Source organism: Electrona antarctica, assembly GCF_951216825.1.
Source record: "Electrona antarctica genome assembly, chromosome: 2".
NCBI classification, from domain to species: Eukaryota; Metazoa; Chordata; class Actinopteri; order Myctophiformes; family Myctophidae; genus Electrona; species Electrona antarctica.
In genome coordinates, this window is record NC_136807.1 from 51,503,943 (window position 1) to 51,516,759 (window position 12,817).

The 12,817-nt window shown below is 43.4% G+C and overlaps 1 protein-coding gene across 1 annotated transcript in view; it reads left to right on the forward strand.

The window, feature by feature from the left end:
- Positions 1-12,817, forward strand: part of LOC306934026 (filamin-A-like) — a gene marked incomplete at both ends in the record, with an annotated part of 58,323 nt that overhangs the window by 18,266 nt on the left and 27,240 nt on the right. The window contains 12 exons of the mRNA XM_079516441.1: positions 1,197-1,360; positions 2,439-2,562; positions 2,644-2,807; positions 2,920-3,043; positions 4,982-5,145; positions 5,586-5,709; positions 5,804-5,967; positions 6,235-6,358; positions 8,527-8,693; positions 9,027-9,041; positions 10,300-10,423; positions 12,221-12,384. Coding sequence (XP_079372567.1) covers positions 1,197-1,360; positions 2,439-2,562; positions 2,644-2,807; positions 2,920-3,043; positions 4,982-5,145; positions 5,586-5,709; positions 5,804-5,967; positions 6,235-6,358; positions 8,527-8,693; positions 9,027-9,041; positions 10,300-10,423; positions 12,221-12,384 — 1,622 coding nt within the window. The remainder of the gene's footprint in view (positions 1-1,196; positions 1,361-2,438; positions 2,563-2,643; positions 2,808-2,919; positions 3,044-4,981; positions 5,146-5,585; positions 5,710-5,803; positions 5,968-6,234; positions 6,359-8,526; positions 8,694-9,026; positions 9,042-10,299; positions 10,424-12,220; positions 12,385-12,817) is intronic.

Genomic DNA, 12,817 nt, shown 5'->3' on the forward strand with positions numbered 1-12,817 from the left:
CTCACTATCCTCCTCTGTACGTGTCCAAACCATCTCACTATCCTCCTCTGTACGTGTCCAAACCATCTCACTATCCCTCCTCTGTACATGTCCAAACCACCTCACTATCCCTCCTCTGTACATGTCCAAACCATCTCAGTCTGGCCTCTCTGGCTTTATCTCCAAAACATCTGACATGCACTGTCCCTCTGATGTACTCCTTCCTGATCCTATCCATCCGTGTTACTCCCAGAGAGAACCTCAACATTTTAGTCTCTGCTACCTCCAGCTCTGCTTCCTGTCTTATATTCCTTACATAGTGGATACATATGGAATATTAATATATATATATTTTTTGTCATCATAGGTAAAATGGAGATAGTGGACGTAACAGACAATGGGGATGGGACGTACTCTGTGCCCTACTCTCCTTCCATGGAGGGTGCTCACTCTGTTATGGTGAAATATAATGCTGAAGAGGACTTTAGCTGGTAAGATTAAACAAATATATTATCTATTTCATCTTTTACGCTCCAGACAAATGGAAGAAAATCCAGGACTCTCTTAAACTGGACAATCTGGTCTCTATGGAGTCATTTAAGGCACTACTCGAGGATGCAACACATAGCGACTGTACCTGTTTTTAGTAGCCCCTAATGTATTAGCATTAAGATGTTCTTTTTAATATTGCTCATCTCTATTTTATCTTATATACAATTGTGTTAGTTGCTGTTGTTTCTGTCTGTCTGCCTGCCTGCCTGCCTGCCTGCCTGCCTGCCTGTCTGTCTGCCTGCCTGCCTGCCTGCCTGCCTGCCTGCCTGCCTGCCTGCCTGCCTGCCTGCCTGCCTGCCTGCCTGCCTGTCTGTCTGCCTGCCTGCCTGCCTGCCTGTCTGTCTGTCTGTCTGTCTGTCTGTCTGTCTGTCTGTCTGTCTGTCTGTCTGTCTGTCTGTCTGTCTGCCTGCCTGCCTGCCTGCCTGCCTGCCTGTCTGTCTGTCTGTCTGTCTGTCTGTCTGTCTGTCTGTCTGTCTTTCTTTCTGTATGTGTGATTGTACTCGGGACGTCCTTGCAAAAGAGTGCATGCTCTCAATGGTCTTCGCTGATTACATAAAGGTCAATAAAGAGAAAAAAGAAAAAATATTCTATAATGAATATATGATGAACATATTGTGAAATATACACAAGTGAAAGCACTACTGATTTCCTACACGCTGTTTCAGTTTGTCCAACTTCCACGTGCTGCCTACCAACGAGGCCAACAAGCTGAACGTTGTGGACCCAGCACTGACATCAGGAGTGTGTGCTCAGATCCCTCAGACCTTCACTATAGGCTGTAATAAGACTGGAGAGATCCCACAGTCCGTGGCTGTTGTGACTCCAAATGGTGAGGAGAATATCATTTATGGAGACACTTTCACCATTCCCCACATTATCTCTCTATATGCAGTATGTTTTGTAAGTTAATTAAATGTTCCATTGGCGGCCATACTAAATGAGAAGACTCCTGTATGTTTCTGAAAACACCACTGAAGTTACACTGAAAAGGTTTAACCTGCAGGGGCACGGTGGCACAGTGGGTAGTGCTGTCGCCTCACAGCTAGAAGGTCCTGGGTTCGATTCCCGCTCGGGACGCTGTGGGTGCTGGTGGCGTGTTTCCTCCTCCGCGTCATCAGTGCCCATACCCGAGGCGGGGTTGGCGAAAGGGCCCGTCTGTGTGGGGTTTGCATGTTCTCCCCGTGTCCCCTAGGGTAGGTACCCTCACAAAAACATGCAGTAATCCTGGTCTCTAAACTGCCTCCCCCTGGCCAGCCGGGGCGCCTGATGGAGGGGAAAGGAACTGGTTGGAATAACGTGTTCCTTCCACGCGCTACGTCCAACCACGGAAACTCCCCCCTGTCAGGTGTAAAGGAGCAACCTGGACACTCAGGCATGAAGGAAGCATGAGTTCAAGTCCGTTGCTCTCCCCATGTCCCCCATATATGGGGACTAGGTTGGCGGAGGGTGTGTAGAGACCAGGATCACATTAGATAATTGACACAGGGGTGAAAAATGGGTTACAAAATCGTGGGATAAAAAATAATAAAAAAAAAAGAAAAGGTTTAACCCAGTGACCTCGTTTTTGGTGAAAAGCATAAAATGCTGTGTTTTTGTGTAAAATAAAAAAAATATTAACATTTCAGAAAATGTTAAACAGAACTATAGAGGGTATGCGCATGCATAAAGTGAATGGCAGATCGAGTGGCAAAATTAGTGACAAAGTGAATTTAATGTTGTTTAAAGTCATTTAATGCAATCAAATAGGACTTTTCTGTTTGGATGTATGTAGGCGTTCCCGCATAACTTCCAGGCATGATGATGATGTCACACGCATACGCTCTATAGTCATAGACCGTAGATATAGTTCAAGTATATAGTATTATATGTTCAATTGACGTTATTGTTTATTTCTCTCCTTTCTTCAGGTAAGATGGAGCTCGTGGAGGTGACAGACAATGGAGACGGGACATATTCAGTGTCCTACTCCCCTTCTGTGGACGGTGCTCACTCTCTGCTGGTCAAATACGCAGATGAAGACGAGTTTTGCTGGTAAAGATCCACTTAGGTTTTGAATTGTAGTACTGTATGTTTCTTTCTATTACTGACTAAAACCCTTGTGCTTGTTAACAGTCCTCATCAGTTCCAAGTGTTGCCTGGTGGTTCCAGTAAGAAGGTGAAAGTATCAGTACCAGGACTGGAATCAGGAGTCTGTGCCCAAATCCCTCAGACCTTCACTATTGACTGTAGTGAGACTGGAGAGAGCCCACAATCTGTGGCTGTGATGACGCCCAGTGGTGAGATATCTATGTTGCAGATGTTCCTCGTCTTTGTCAAGTGAAAGTGTAGCTTAGTAATGTAGTTTAAATGTCTCATATCTAAAGTGTATGTTGTGATTTATATTTCCAGGTAAGCTAGAAGTGTTGGAAGTGACCAAGAACAGTGATGGGTCATGTTGCGTTGCCTTCTCTCCTTCTATGGATGGAGCTCACTCTGTCATGGTTAAATATGCAGATGACCATGAGTTCAAACGGTGAGATGTGTCATTGAGCTCTAAGGTCCTTGCAGACTGGACGCGTTTTTTCCGGAAAACCGGTGGAAAAACGCTGCTAAAAATCCAAAAAACGCAGCAGTGTGCAGGGACCTTAATTCTTATTATTTTAACAAACAGCATGATCTTATTTTTTTTAGTCAAAAACTAATGTCATTGATACAAAACTAGAAGGATTTCATCCAGAAGTTTATATCTCTACCAAAACTACTGATGAGTGATTATGTATTCTTTATGAGGGGTGCCGTCCCCTCCAATGCATGGCTTTTTGAAGATTACGTCATATGTGACTAAATTTGACTGAGGGACTGCCATTGGATTTTTTTGAATTTTCGTTTTTTCATGTCATGTGAAAGTAGGGAATCATAGCTTCAAATTGACATATTGGTTGTTCAGTTTGGCCCACCAGTTTTGGAGATATGGCTTATAGAGTAATGTCTTGCAGAAAACAGCGAGTTGAGAAAACAGGCTTGAAAGGTTTACTTCTGTGGACTCTAACGTTACACCTAGCTACATGTTTAAGCATTTATTTCATATTTATTTCATATTTACAGATTTCAGCTCTGACACATATTTCAGACATGCTCTAGTATGTGAAGAGTCTGCCTGTGCTATTAACTCATTTTGAAAAAAACAAAACAAAAAAAGTGTTTCTCCTCTGGTGAAAAGCTGTAATTTGCGCGATGGCAGTCTCTCAGTCAAATATGGTCACATATGGCAGCCAAGTCTAAGCACTTATATCAGTGGTTCCCAAACTTTTTCGTGTCAAGGACCCCCAAATTCACACGCATTATGCTACGGACCCCCGATTTAATGGCATTTCTATCTGTGGTACCCCAATTTATATTGTAAAACCACTGCTAATTTAACTCAGAGAGTGTACAAATGGAACCAAATGGACCCGTTAGGGTCCATTTGGTTCCATTCGTACACTCTCTGAGTTACAGACCCATAAGGGTCCATTTGGTTCCTTATACCTCTAATTGAGCTAGGTACCCAACACCCCCAAGTACCCCTAGGGGTCCCCGGACCCCACTTTGGGAACCCGTGACTTATATGACAACGTAAGACGTCATGTGGCCGACATAAATACATCTTGTGACTCATTTTGTTTCATACATGCACACCAGGATGGATAAAGGAAAGAAATGTGGAAAGCGCTTCACTAGAAACTATAGGGATGTCCCGATCACGTTTTTTTGCTCCCGATCTGATTCCGATCATTTGATTTTGAGACATACCGATACCGATCTTTCCCGATCCGATCTTCATATTTTTTTGAGAGGTGCAAACCACTCCAACAACTGGCTTTGTTAGTACCCGTGTGTGTGTGTGTGTGTGTATGTGACCCAAAAGAATGAGCATGGTTACTATGGTCACTGACATTACGTCAGACCACAGCTGACCACGCTATATAAGACCTTGCACCACTCAGTTCACATGGGTGTGATTTGTATATAACACTTATGCCATATCACAATAGCAAATGTATGTCACTCTAGTCTAGTCTGTTGTTTTGCCTTTCAATTATTGAAAGGCAATATGTGACTATATCCTACTTTTATTAGAATGACTGTCATTGTGTTTTTTTTTTTCTTTCTATGAAAGCATGGAATCATAGCAAAATAATGATGTATTGGTTAATTTGAGTGAATACAGTTCTACAGCTTCTACATAGAACTGAAGTCAAGTTAAAACTCTTAAAGAGTATCTCTCTCATTCAGAGAGAGTACTACAGACAGACATGCATCATGCCATCATGCATAGCGGGGGTTGCATTTCTTTTGTTTTCATCATAGGCCTCTGGATTTTTTTTGAGGGGCTCTAGCCCCTCCTATGTCCAGCGTTGTGTGTTTGTGTGAAGTTGGTGAAGGTGAATAATGTTTCATATGTTTTGTTTGTCAACTCTGTGTGTCTCAGTGTGTCTGAGTTCCAAGTGCTGCCCACTAATGACGCCAATGAACTGAGAGTCTCTGGTCCAGGACTGGAGTCAGGAGTGTGTGCCAAAGTTCCTCACACCTTCACTGTTGACTGTAGCGAGACTGGAGAGAGGCCCGAGTGTGTGGCTGTGATGGCACCTAGTGGTGAGGACAGTATATTAATCATATGAGCTGTTTTCTTATGGTTGCGAAGAGTGATTGCGATGAGACCTAGCAGAACATGTCTGTCTGTCTGTGTGTGTGTGTGTGTGTGTGTGTGTGTGTGTCTGTGTGTCATGCTGTAACACCACCCGCCCGCCACCAGAGGGCGCAGCTGTATCACAAAAAAACACACAGACACACACACACACACACACACACACACACAAAACTTAACTTTAAAAAAAAACTTTAAAAGAAAAAAACACGCACGCACACATACACACACTAAAAAATAACTTAACTTAAAAAAAACCTTAAAAAAGTACGTAATTTATTCTAATTGTTGCTATTGCAATTTACGAGCTGCGTTCGCTTCCCGCGTTTGCGCGTCTTACTTGTTTTTATTGTTTATTTCTCTGAATGGTCTTTATTCCTCCAACCAGGTAAGATGGAGCTGGTCGAGGTTTCAGACAATGGAGATGGAACATATTCCATAAGCTACACCCCGTCTACAGAAGGTGCTCATTCTCTGGTGGTGAAATATTCTGATGAAGACGAGTTCTGCAGGTAAATGCCTGTAAATGTTGTATCAATTATAATTAGGGTGGTGCATTTATTTCACCTGACAGTCTGTTCATTTATTTACTTTGTTTGTTAACAGTCCTCATCAGTTCCAAGTGTTGCCTGGTGGTTCCAGTAAGAAGGTGAAAGTATCAGTACCAGGACTGGAATCAGGAGTCTGTGCCCAAATCCCTCAGACCTTCACTATTGACTGTAGTGAGACTGGAGAGAGCCCACAATCTGTGGCTGTGATGATGCCCAGTGGTAAGAATGTGATTATCAATTTTGGAGGGGTATCAGCTATAGTGTAGATTTTTGTCCTAACACAAACATTAAATGCCATTGACAATGAATGGAGAATTTAACGTCATATGTAGACGAGCAAATAGACATGTTACCTCATGATGATGTACGATGATAGGAGCGCCCCTCACTTCACACAGGTGTGATTTTTTTATTCCAGGAACTACTGTATTACTCCCTTCTGCTTTTGGTATATTAATAACATATGAAGAATTGTTTTACATTCAGGTAAAATGGAGGCGTTGACAGTGAAACACAACGGCAATGGGACTTACTCTGTGGACTACTCTCCTTCAACGGATGGTGCTCATTCTATCGTGGTTAAATACGGCGAAGAGGAGGAATATAGCAGGTATACCACTTCAGTCTTTAAGTTTAGATCAGGGGTTCTCAACGTTTTTGGCCGGGGACCCCCGGAAATGCTTTGGCAATGTCTCGGGACCCCCCCCCCCCCCCCCTCCCCCGCCCCCTCCCGACTCCCGAAATTGACTGCTACAATAACCTTAAACCATTTTGGGCGGGAACCCCTTTTGGTGTTTTAAGCATTGTTATAATTTAGCTATTGAAAAATAGCAGATCTACAAGCTCATAGCGCGCCACCGAGTGGCGCGCTACGAGCTTGTAGGTCTGCTATTTTTGAAAAATCGTGAAAATAAAATTTTAAAAAAATATTTATTTTTATTTTTATTTTTTTCAATAATTTGGGGACCCCCTAAAATAATTTGGCGACCCCCCGAGGGGTCGCGACCCACGGGTTGAGAACCCCTGGTTTAGATGACTATAATGTATGGGGATTTCCCCATCCTTTTTGTTTACATTTTATATACTAAAAAGTACGTCTCCAAGAGACAAGAAAGTGGCCGCACGGCACACACTAGCCAAAGGGCCAATAGAGCACCGAAGTCTGGCGTCAATATCGGCAGAGGGCGGCGGGCGCTATAAAGTCCACGGGTTCATGTACTTTTTATTTGCATTGTAATCCCCATAGGGGTATTTTAGATCGCCTCATATAAGAACTGTGTTTGAAAAATAAACACACCATCCCGGCCGTTTCACTCATATGGATATGAAGAATCAACTTACAGAAAACGCTAATGTTACTGCTGCTGAATTAGTTACATTTTCGCTAGAAACAGACTGTATCAAATATGAGTGACTGACTGTCGTAAACGATACAGAGACACCTCCCCGACAATCGCAGAGACAGCTTGTTTATTTTTGGACCACAGTTCTTATATGAGACGATTTTAAGATGACCCCATGTTGTTCTCCATAGATAAAAACGTCCATGAACCAGGGGGTGAGCGAGTGACGTCAGGACTTCGGCGCTCTATTATTTATTTTAGGACGCAGAGAATAAATAATGATGTTTCGTCTTCTTCATATACTGTCAGTGGTGGAAAAAAGTACGGTTTTTACTTAAGTAGGTGTATCAATAAGCCTACTGCAACATAGAAATACTTTGTTACGAGTAAAAGTCTGGTATTTAAAAAAATCTTGAGTAAAAGTACAAAGGTATTGGCATCAAAATCTCATTATGCAGAATGTCTCATTTCAAGTTTTCAAATGTATAACAATCTTTTGAAAATAGCATATCTACAAGCTGACAATTGTAAGCTTGTAGATTGGCTATTTTTCAATAGGTTGTTGTAGTTTAAACAGCTTCCATGTGCTGCCCACCAACATGTCTGATGGTTGTTGTAGTTTAAACAGCTTCCAGGTGCCCCCCACCAACATGTCTGATGGCTGTTGTAGTTAAAACAGCTTCCAGGTGCTGCCCACCAACATGTCTGATGGTTGTTGTAGTTCAAACAGCTTCCAGGTGCTGCCCACCAACATGTCTGATGGTTGTTGTAGTTCAAACAGCTTCCAGGTGCTGCCCACCAACATGTCTGATGGTTGTTGTAGTTCAAACAGCTTCCAGGTGCCCCCCACCAACATGTCTTATGGCTGTTGTAGTTCAAACAGCTTCCAGGTGCTGCCCACCAACATGTCTGATGGTTGTTGTAGTTTAAACAGCTTCCAGGTGCTGCCCACCAACATGTCTGATGGCTGTTGTAGTTAAAACAGCTTCCAGGTGCTGCCCACCAACATGTCTGATGGTTGTTGTAGTTCAAACAGCTTCCAGGTGCTGCCCACCAACATGTCTGATGGTTGTTGTAGTTAAAACAGCTTCCATGTGCTGCCCACCAACATGTCTGATGGTTGTTGTAGTTTAAACAGCTTCCAGGTGCTGCCCACCAACATGTCTGATGGTTGTTGTAGTTTAAACAGCTTCCAGGTGCTGCCCACCAACATGTCTGATGGTTGTTGTAGTTCAAACAGCTTCCAGGTGCTGCCCACCAACATGTCTGATGGCTGTTGTAGTTTAAACAGCTTCCAGGTGCTGCCCACCAACATGTCTGATGGCTGTTGTAGTTTAAACAGCTTCCAGGTGCTGCCCACCAACATGTCTGATGGTTGTTGTAGTTTAAATAGATTCCAGGTGCTGCCCACCAACATGTCTGATGGTTGTTGTAGTTTAAACAGCTTCCAGGTGCTGCCCACCAACACGGACAACAAGCTGAAGCTGTCTGGTCCAGTGCTGGAGTCAGGAGGACTGTGTTCCACGCTCCCTCAGACCTTCACCATAGACTGTAGCGAGACCGGAGAGGCCCCCGAATCTGTGGCTGTGATGACACCTAGTGGTAAGAAGAATTATCTTACTTCCAGTCATTTTCTTCTTTTACTTTGCCGTTTCGGTCCTTTTTTTTGAGGGGTGCTATCCTCTCCTATGTCCAGCTTTTGGTGTGTGTGTGTGTGTGTGTGTGTGTGTGTGTGTGTGTGTGTGTGTGTGTGTGTGTGTGTGTGTGTGTGTGTGTGTGTGTGTGTGTGTGTGTGTGTGTGTGTGTGTGTGTGTGTGTGTGTGTGTGCGCAAAATGTGTCCTACACAAACATTAAATTCCCATTGACAATGAATGGACAATTTTACTTCATAGTGTAAAGTTGTAAACTGTAAACACAAATATTGTGTAACACAGACATTGACGACGAAGGTGAGGACGCACATTGTGATTGGCCGGAATGAGATGATGATGATGTACGATGATAAGAGCGTACGATTTGAGAGGCGCTAGCCCCTCCTATATTCAGCTTTTGTTCCCCACACGTTTCATATTTGCCATTGACAATGAAAGGAGAAATTAGTTCATAATTATGTCCGTAAAATATGACGTAAAGTTGTGGCAACACAAACGTTAACTGCCATTGACAATGAAGGGAAAATGTACGTCATTATGTAGACGAGCAAATCGGCTAACCAATCACATACATTCAGATGTTCATGAGATGATGTATGTATGATGATGTGTAATGATAAGAGCACCCCTCACATTATTGAGTGGTGTAAACCACTCCTACAACTGGCTTTGTTAGTCTGTCTGTCCGTACCAAAAAAAATGAGCATGGTTGCTATGGTCACCCAGTTCACACGGGTGTGATTTCATTACGTCAGACATTATTGAGTGGTGTAAACCACTCCTACAACTGGCTTTGTTAGTCTGTCTGTCCGTACCAAAAAAAATGAGCATGGTTGCTATGGTCACCCAGTTCACACGGGTGTGATTTCATTACGTCAGACATTATTGAGTGGTGTAAACCACTCTTACAACTGGCTTTGTTAGTCTGTCTGTCCGTACCAAAAAAAATGAGCATGGTTGCTATGGTCACCCAGTTCACACGGGTGTGATTTCATTACGTCAGACATTACGTCAGACCACAGCTGATCAGTCTATATAAGACCTTACACCACTCAGTTCACACGGGTGTGATTATTGTATTACTGTAAGTTAATCAGTTAATACACCCCCCTTCCCTCCAGCTCTTTAATAAACACAAAATACATTTTCAGGTCAGGATACCACTTTTATCCAATCAGATAGAGATAAACAATTACAGCAGACAACATTTGAACTGGAACACAAGTTCATGAATTATCTTTTTGAGATTGAATGAAATGTGCAACCCACCTGAAAATGTAGTTTCTGTTGGAGCTATAGCGAGAGACTATGGGAGACCCATGTTACTTGCTAAACGCACACCAGTCTTAGTAGTGGTGCCAGCTCACGGCAGAAACATCTAAAGAGTTAAGTCTTAAAAAGACAAAAGAGTGGCCGCACACACTGATAGCCAAAGAGCCGATTATTTATTAGGATGCAGAGTATAGGAACCAGGTTCCTAGAAGATGATGAGGATATTATTTCAATAGACGGCTACCATGTGAGCTTCTAAACGTTATGTTAATGGTTTGACCAGGTCAGATGGAGCTGGTGGAGGTGACGGACAACGGAGACGGGACGTACTCCGTGGCCTACTCTCCGTCTGTGGGGGGTGACCACTCTCTGCTGGTCAAATACGCGGAGGAAGAGGAGTTTCGCAGGTATGACTAAGTACTGATTGACAGCCCATACATACATCCACACAGAAAAGTCCTGTCTGATTGACAGCCCATACATCCAAACAGAAAAGTCCTGTCTGATTGACAGCCCATACATACATCCACACAGAAAAGTCCTGTCTGATTGACAGCCCATACATCCACACAGAAAAGTCCTGTCTGATTGACAGCCCATACATCCAAACAGAAAAGTCCTGTCTGATTGACAGCCCATACATCCACACAGAAAAGTCCTGTCTGATTGACAGCCCATACATCCACACAGAAAAGTCCTGTCTGATTGACAGCCCATACATCCAAACAGAAAAGTCCTGTCTGATTGACAGCCCATACATCCAAACAGAAAAGTCCTGTCTGATTGACAGCCCATACATACATCCACACAGAAAAGTCCTGTCTGATTGACAGCCCATACATCCACACAGAAAAGTCCTGTCTGATTGACAGCCCATACATCCAAACAGAAAAGTCCTGTCTGATTGACAGCCCATACATCCAAACAGAAAAGTCCTGTCTGATTGACAGCCCATACATCCAAACAGAAAAGTCCTGTCTGATTGACAGCCCATACATCCACACAGAAAAGTCCTGTCTGATTGACAGCCCATACATCCACACAGAAAAGTCCTGTCTGATTGACAGCCCATACATCCAAACAGAAAAGTCCTATCTGATTGACAGCCCATACATACATCCACACAGAAAAGTCCTGTCTGATTGACAGCCCATACATCCAGACAGAAAAGTCCTGTCTGATTGACAGCCCATACATCCACACAGAAAAGTCCTGTCTGATTGACAGCCCATACATCCAAACAGAAAAGTCCTGTCTGATTGACAGCCCATATACATCCACACAGAAAAGTCCTGTCTGATTGTATTAAACGATGTTAAACTCAATATGCCACTAACTTTGCCACTAAAATTTGCCACTCACTTTATGCATGCGCGGCCATATACCCTCTATTGTTATTGCACTACAGCGCTCAATTAAATCATTGAAAACATTTAAATTGTTTAAAATCGTTAAAATCATGCATATAACTCTATTCTGTCCTCCGATTGGCCAGCGTTTCAGGAACTCTTCCCAAGGCATTTGTACGCCTTGCCCTCATCTCGTTGGCTATTTTCGTCGTATAGTTCTACTAGATCTACTAGTTCTACTCTTCCCCAGTAGTCCCTCCCTAACATTTCACTATCATTTTGTCTCAGTCTTGATAGGTTATTGAGTGGTGTAAACCACTCCTACAACTGGCTTTTTTTTTGAGTGGTGTAAACCACTCCTACAACTGGCTTTTTTGTGCAGAAAAAATGAGCATGGTTGCTATGTTCACCCTGTTCACCCGGGTGGCTTTGCTAGTCTGTGCAGAAAAAATGAGCATGGTTGCTATGTTCACCCTGTTCACCCGGGTGTGATTTCATTACGTCAGACATGATTTCATTACGTCAGACAGGCTATATTACACCACTCAGTTCACACGGGTGTGATTATTTTTTTTTTATATTTAGTTTTTTGTAATTTTTCGTCCGAGTTTGAGTCAACGAAATTAACCCTGGTGCATGCATGTTTTTTTTTCCGGGTGCAGTACTTAGTTTAGACAGTTTTTGGTTTACTAGTCATTGGTTAGACCAGTCATTAGTCCTACAACTACAACCTATCTCAAACCCTCACCCTAACCTCCCACGGGGCAGCACACCTAAACCTAACCTTAACCCATGTCTAACCAATGACTAGTCTAAACTAAGTATGCACCCCGTTTTTTCCCCCTCCTCCTGCAGCCCTTACAAGTTCCACGTTCTCGCGCCCGGTGCCAGTGAGCTGGACTCGTCTCCTCCTGGCAGACTGGTGTCTAAGACCTGTGCCAAGGTCCCTCAGACCTTCACCATCGACTGTAGGCCTGGAGGAGAGGCCCCGGTGTCTGTGGCCATGCTGCTTCCCAACGGTAAGGCGATCTGTTTAGGCCTTTTTTTGAGTGGTGTAAACCACTCCTACAACTGGCTTTGTTAGTCTGTCTGTGCGTAAAAAATGAGCATGGTTGCTACGGTCACCCAGTTCACACGGGTGTGATTTCATTACGTCAGACATTACGTCAGACCACAGCTGATCAGGCTATATAAGACCTTACACCACTCAGTTCACACGGGTGTGATTTTTTTACCTGAGATCAGATTCTAAAAATGTCTTCTACATCCTGACAGTTTTCTGAAAAAGCTATGTTTCTATGTCAGTCGCTCTTCGATTTTTCAAAAATAGCAGACCTACAAGCTCGTAGCGCGGCACTCGGTGGCGCGCTATGAGCTTGTAGATCTGCTATTTTTCAATTGCTAAAGCATAACATGACGCTAACACCAAAAGGGGTTCCCGCCCAGAATGGG